This window comes from Neoarius graeffei, chromosome 13, assembly GCF_027579695.1.
Source record: "Neoarius graeffei isolate fNeoGra1 chromosome 13, fNeoGra1.pri, whole genome shotgun sequence".
Lineage (NCBI taxonomy): Eukaryota > Metazoa > Chordata > Actinopteri > Siluriformes > Ariidae > Neoarius > Neoarius graeffei.
Window position 1 is genome coordinate 58,967,394 of NC_083581.1, and position 6,000 is coordinate 58,973,393.

General features: G+C 47.1%; 1 protein-coding gene across 2 annotated transcripts; it reads right to left on the bottom strand.

Moving 5' to 3' along the window:
• Positions 1-620: 620 nt before the first annotated feature.
• On the bottom strand, positions 621-1,591 carry taf13 (TATA-box binding protein associated factor 13). 2 transcript variants are annotated; one of them, XM_060938191.1, is made up of 2 exons: positions 1,496-1,591; positions 621-1,391 (listed from the first exon to the last, which is right to left on the bottom strand). In XM_060938191.1, the coding sequence occupies exon 2, from the start codon at positions 1,361-1,363 to the stop codon at positions 989-991; it is 375 nt and encodes a 124-aa protein (XP_060794174.1). In that variant the 5' UTR covers positions 1,364-1,391; positions 1,496-1,591; the 3' UTR covers positions 621-988. The 2 variants fall into 2 exon arrangements, with proteins under 2 accessions (XP_060794174.1, XP_060794175.1); XM_060938192.1 differs by having other exon boundaries at positions 621-1,388; positions 1,496-1,576.
• Positions 1,592-6,000: the final 4,409 nt, after the last annotated feature.

Genomic DNA, 6,000 nt, shown 5'->3' on the forward strand with positions numbered 1-6,000 from the left:
TCTTGTCTGCGGCGCTGTCTGCGAGGCTTCTGCGGTGGTCACAATTTTTGGGAGGTGCGCGCAGAGCGTCTGCGAAGGTGAGGGGGCTACGCAGACACTGTCTGCGACGCTATCTGCGAGGACTGGGTTGTCAGCATAAATTGGCCTTAATTCGCTTTGGATAAAGGCGTCAGCCAATGAAGCGAACGTAAACACTGCAAAAACACACCAGTCAAGATCTGGTTCAAGCAGAGCATTTTTTAACATAGTTACTGGGAGACCAAATGGTCTCCCAGTGGCCAGATTTGGTCTCCTAGTAAATGCCAAACCAGCTTCACTGGGAGACCAAATTTTAAACCAAGTTATGTCTTATCATTTGGTTCAATCAGTTGCAATTAAGCAAGTACCATGTAAGTATACATTTAACAAGGAAAACTTGGCACTGCATTAACTACGTTGATATTATGCTGGCTGAAATGAGGATTCGTAATGCGGCAATTTGCATCACAGAATATGCTGCAGCCGCATGGACTCCGGGGCCCGTGATTGTATTGCCCAGACCAGTCGGTCTCCTAGTGGAAAATCCTTAAAAAATGCTCTGGGTTCAAGGCCCTGCTGTAGATTCCTACAAGTGACAAATGTTGTAGGTTGCATGTGTTATCCTTTATTGGGATCGGTTTATACTAAGGTTAGGTCAGCAATTCACTCAAAAAAGAAGGGGGAAAAGAAAAAAAAACACTTTTTGAGGAACAGAACAAATGCCTGTATACATTACATAAAATTTGTTCAGTACTTCGTAGACACACTATTGGTCAACTTACTTAAAATAACATCTAGGATGCAGTTCACTGCTGAACTAATGAGAGGTCTGATCATTTCCAAAAGTATATAGTTTAGGCAAAAGTATAAAGATGCACAAAAAGGAGGAGTTTTCAAAGAACTCCGCACACTCATCACTTTACAGTCAGCATGACGAAGCTGCTTGAGGAACAGCACTGGACATGGCAGCTCAGGAGCCATAATTAGCCTCGTCAAAGGCTTTGCGGGCTCTCTTGAGCTCCTCGTTCATCGTCAACAGATCTTTCACCCTCGCAAACTTTCTCGGGTCTTTCCGGATGAGGAAGACGATGTCCTCGACCTGAACTCGGCCCTGGCGTCCGATGGACATGGCTTTGTGGGTCATCTCCGTGATGAACTCGATCACGAGGTCCTCCAGAATATCCACAGACTCTGTGTACGGATTCTGGTCGTCGCCGAAGCCATACATCATACAGCGAAGCTCTTTCGAGAAAAGTCTCTTTCTTCTGCCGTGACCCGCATCCACACCGTTTCCCCCTTCATCCATCTCCTCATCAAACCCAGGGTCATCATCTTCCTCCGCCATGTTCCACTCACGAACCTTGGAACAGCTGCTGTAATGTAAATATTGAGCCTTTTAGTTAATCACAGTTACGATTTCCATATTGTCTTTGTATCAGTAACACACGCGCTGCTGAATTCATAACAAACTACTCACCGAACTCCGGTAGCAACAGGCTAAAGCGCAGCAAACACAAAAAGCTGCTGGACAAAATCCCGACTTCCGGTTGAAAGTGGGTTGCCAAATACCTGTATAAATAATCCTCATCTCATCTCATCTCATTATCTCTAGCCGCTTTATCCTGTCCTACAGGCAGTGTTGGGCACAGACCCGGCGCCAGGAACAGTTTACTAAGGGGGCAATTAGAAATTGCAAGGGGGCAAATATTTTTCATATAGTGTGTAGTAGTGATGGCGGTCTGACAACGTGTTTCAAACAATTAACTGCGCCAACCACAAAACCACGGCCCCGAAGGTTGCTTTAGTCCGGGAAAATCATGTGGCATATTACCAGGGCAGTTGCGCTTTATCAGCCCCCGTGCCCACCTGTTAACCCTCCCCTCCGATTTTCTCACAGACACGCGGTACAACCGGAAAGATGCCAAACATAAAACAACACACACAAACCTACAGGCAAGTCCTTTACATTTAAAATACATACAAATAGCTCCGGGCGGCACGGTGGTATAGTGGTTAGCGCTGTCGCCTCACAGCAAGAAGGTCCTGGGTTCGAGCCCCGTGGCCGGCGAGGGCCTTTCTGTGTGGAGTTTGCATGTTCTCCCCGTGTCCGCCCAAGTCCTTTACATTTAAAATACATACAAATAGCTCCGGGCGGCACAGTGGTGTAGTGGTTAGCACTGTCGCCTCACAGCAAGAAGGTCCGGGTTCGAGCCCAGTGGCCGACAGGGGCCTTTCTGTGTGGGTTTCCTCCGGGTGCTCTGGTTTCCCCCACAGTGTCCGCGTGGGTTTCCTCCGGGTGCTCCGGTTTCCCCCACAGTCCAAAGACATGCAGGTTAGGTTAACTGGTGACTCTAAATTGACCGTAGGTGTGAATGTGAGTGTGAATGGTTGTCTGTGTCTATGTGTCAGCCCTGTGATGACCTGGCGACTTGTCCAGGGTGTACCCCGCCTTTCGCCCGTAGTCAGCTGGGATAGGCTCCAGCTTGCCTGCGACCCTGTAGAAGGATAAAGCGGCTAGAGATAATGAGATGAGATGAGATGAGACAATTAAGTGATCTGAGTCTCCAGGGTGTACCCCGCCTCTCGCCCATAGTCAGCTGGGATAGGCTCCAGCTTGCCTGCGACCCTGTAGAACAGGATAAAGCGGCTAGAGATAATGAGAATGAGAGACCTGGGGCGGCACAGTGGTGTAGTGGTTAGCACTGTCGCCTCACAGCAAGAAGGTCCGGGTTCGAGCCCAGTGGCCGACAGGGGCCTTTCTGTGTGGGTTTCCTCCGGGTGCTCTGGTTTCCCCCACAGTCCAAAGACATGCAGGTTAGGTTAACTGGTGACTCTAAATTGACCGTAGGTGTGAATGTGAGTGTGAATGGTTGTCTGTGTCTATGTGTCAGCCCTGTGATGACCTGGTGACTTGTCCAGGGTGTACCCCGCCTTTCGCCCGTAGTCAGCTGGGATAGGCTCCAGCTTGCCTGCAACCCTGTAGAACAGGATAAAGCGGCTAGAGATAATGAGATGAGATGAGAAGTGTATTATCAATACTAAATTTGTACAATACAGTTTATCACAGCAGTATTAAAGCACTCTCTATATGGTCTCATAAATCCTTGTACAGGAAAATGTAATTTTAGAGAATTTCTGTGCCTCTCAGGTCCTCAGTAAAAGAGGTCAGAGATTATGTCTCATGTTTATATCAGATGAAGAATGTGTTTGTGTTCTATTTTCTAGGTTAGTGTAAACATGTGTACGTGTCGGGTTAATGATAGAGAGGGTGCCAAGGTTGGACACCCTGAGATTAAGAAGATATCTGATGTGCAAGTTGTTATTGTTATTTTGGCAAGTATAAAACAGGGTCTATGGAAATGGAGAATATTTCTCTGGGTGAAATTCATTCAGAGAAGCCCTCTTCCAAAAAGTATTATAATAAACTTATTTCTGTCTGCTTTCTTCCTGACAGCCTCGAGTCTTATTAAGCTTTTCCACCACACCATCCATTGACACATAACAAGCACATTTCATCCCCTTATTTTAGTTACAAGACCCTATTTGTAGGGCGGCACGGTGGTGTAGTGGTTAGCACTGTCGCCTCACAGCAAGAAGGTCCTGGGTTCGAGCCCAGTGGCCGACGGGGGCCTTTCTGCGTGGAGTTTGCATGTTCTCCTCATGTCTGCATGGGTTTCCTCCGGGTGCTCTGGTTAGGTTAATTGGTGGCTCTAAATTGACCGTAGGTGTGAATGTGAGAGTGAACAATTGTTTGTCTCTGTGTCGGCCCTGCGATGACCTGGCGACTTGTCCAGGGTGTACCCCGCCTCTCGTCCATAGTCAGACCACAGCATGTGAGACTTGGAGACCTCATCTCATCCAACACCATCTTAACCACTGGCATCCCCCCAAGGTTGTGTTCTTAGTCCACTCCTTTACTCACTCTTCACACAGAACTGTTCTTCCATTCATAACTGAAACCAAATATACAAGTTTGCAGATGACACAGCTGTGGTGGGGTTGATAGCCAACAGCGATGAGGCAGCCTACAGAGAGGAAGTTCAGGCCCTCACATCTTGGTGTCAGAACAATGACTTGCTCCTCAACACCAACAAAACAAAGGAGCTTGTCAGTGACTTCAGAAAACAATGGATAAAACAAATGCCAGCCTGGTGATCTCTGGAGAGGAGGTGGAACAGGTGGGGAGCTTCAAGTACCTCGGTGTTCACCTCTCAGAGGACCTGACATGGGGAGTAAACACCAGAGAGGTGGTGAAGAAGGCCCAACAGAGACTCTTCTTCCTGCGATCCCTGAGGAAAACTGGGCTCTCACAGAAGCTCCTCACCAACTTCTACCAGTGCGCCATACAAAGTGTTCTGAGCTATGGATGCATAGTGTGGTTCTCCAGCTGCACCTCAGAGGAGAGGAAGGACCTGCAGCGGATCATCAGGACTGCATCTAAAATCATTGGTACCCCTCTCCAATCCCTGGAACAGATCTACTCTGCCAGGCTGAGAAACAGAGCCACAAAGATTAGGGCTGACTGCACTCACCCCGGACAATGTCTTTTTGACACCCTTCCCTCTGGCAGGCTTAGGGTCAGAAAGTCACAAACAGCAAGACACCAAAATAGCTTCTTCCCCAGGTCTGTTCTCTTACAGTAATGCTTTTATGGCTGAGGACTATAGTTGACTTGCTAACTTTAGGACTGCAGTTGTCATGAACAGTTTTGCACTCAAGTTTCCATCAATGAAGAGTTTATAATATCAACGAAACTGACTTCATGTTAAAACTGTTAATATTATAGTCAGGCTGTCTGTTGTTGCCCAAATGAGGATGGGTTCCCTTTTGAGTCTGGTTCCTCTCGAGGTTTCTTCCTCATGTCGTCTGAGGGAGTTTTTCCTTGCCACCGTCGCCACAGGCTTGCTCACTAGGGATAGATTAGGGATAAAATTAGCTCATGTTTTAAGTCGTTCAAATTCTGTAAAGCTGCTTTGCGACAATGTTTATTGTTAAAAGCGCTATACAAATAAACTTGACTTGACTGTAAAAGCTCTGCTGGAGGCCTGACCTGGACTTGGATCACACTCTGCACCTTACTGTGTTTGGCTACACTGAATAATTACATACTGCAATTTATACTGCTGCTTATGCCATTATGTTGCTTTTTAAAAGGATTGATTGATTATGCTGCTGTGATCTGAGCCCTCAAACAGTGTTTCGTTGTATAGTAATGTGCAATGACAATAAAGAATCTATCTATCTAAAGCTGGGATAGGCTCCAGCTTGCCTGCGACCCTGTAGAACAAGATAAGCGGCTACAGATGATGGATGGACCCTATTTGTACTGATACACAGTGGTTAGCGCTGTCGCCTCACAGCAAGAAGGTCTGGGTTCGAGCTCTGTGGCCGGCGAGGGCCTTTCTGTGTGGAGTTTGCATGTTCTCCCCGTGTCCGCGTGGGTTTCCTCCGGGTGCTCCGGTTTCCCCCACAGTCCAAAGACATGCAGGTTAGGTTAACTGGTGACTCTAAATTGACCGTAGGTGTGAATGTGAGTGTGAATGGTTGTCTGTGTCTATGTGTCAGCCCTGTGATGACCTGGCGACTTGTCCAGGGTGTACCCCGCCTTTCGCCCATAGTCAGCTGGGATAGGCTCCAGCTTGCCTGCGACCCTGTAGAACAGGATAAAGCGGCTACAGATAATGAGATGAGATAAGACACCATATTGTCTTCTGTCTTCCCCACGGGTCCACGCAGTCTGATTTTGCGTGAAAAATGCAGACCTGGCAACATTAAAATTGACCCCAAAACACAAGAGAAACTTCCTGTTGCTTGTAGGGCACCGCCTACACTTGTGTATGTTATATTTCGAATTATGGTTATTATTTAAAGAAGAAAAAACACCACAAAATGAGCAAACAAACAAAAAAATATCCCGCTGGAAAACACCTAGTAATTTGTTACTGATAAATAATTCAGAGTAACTACAGGAGTCCACCAGAG

Excerpts from the sequence above, each read along its gene's own strand:
- taf13 (XM_060938191.1), bottom strand. The coding sequence starts at position 1,363 with ATGGCGGAGGAAGATGATGACCCTGGGTTTGATGAGGAGATGGATGAA.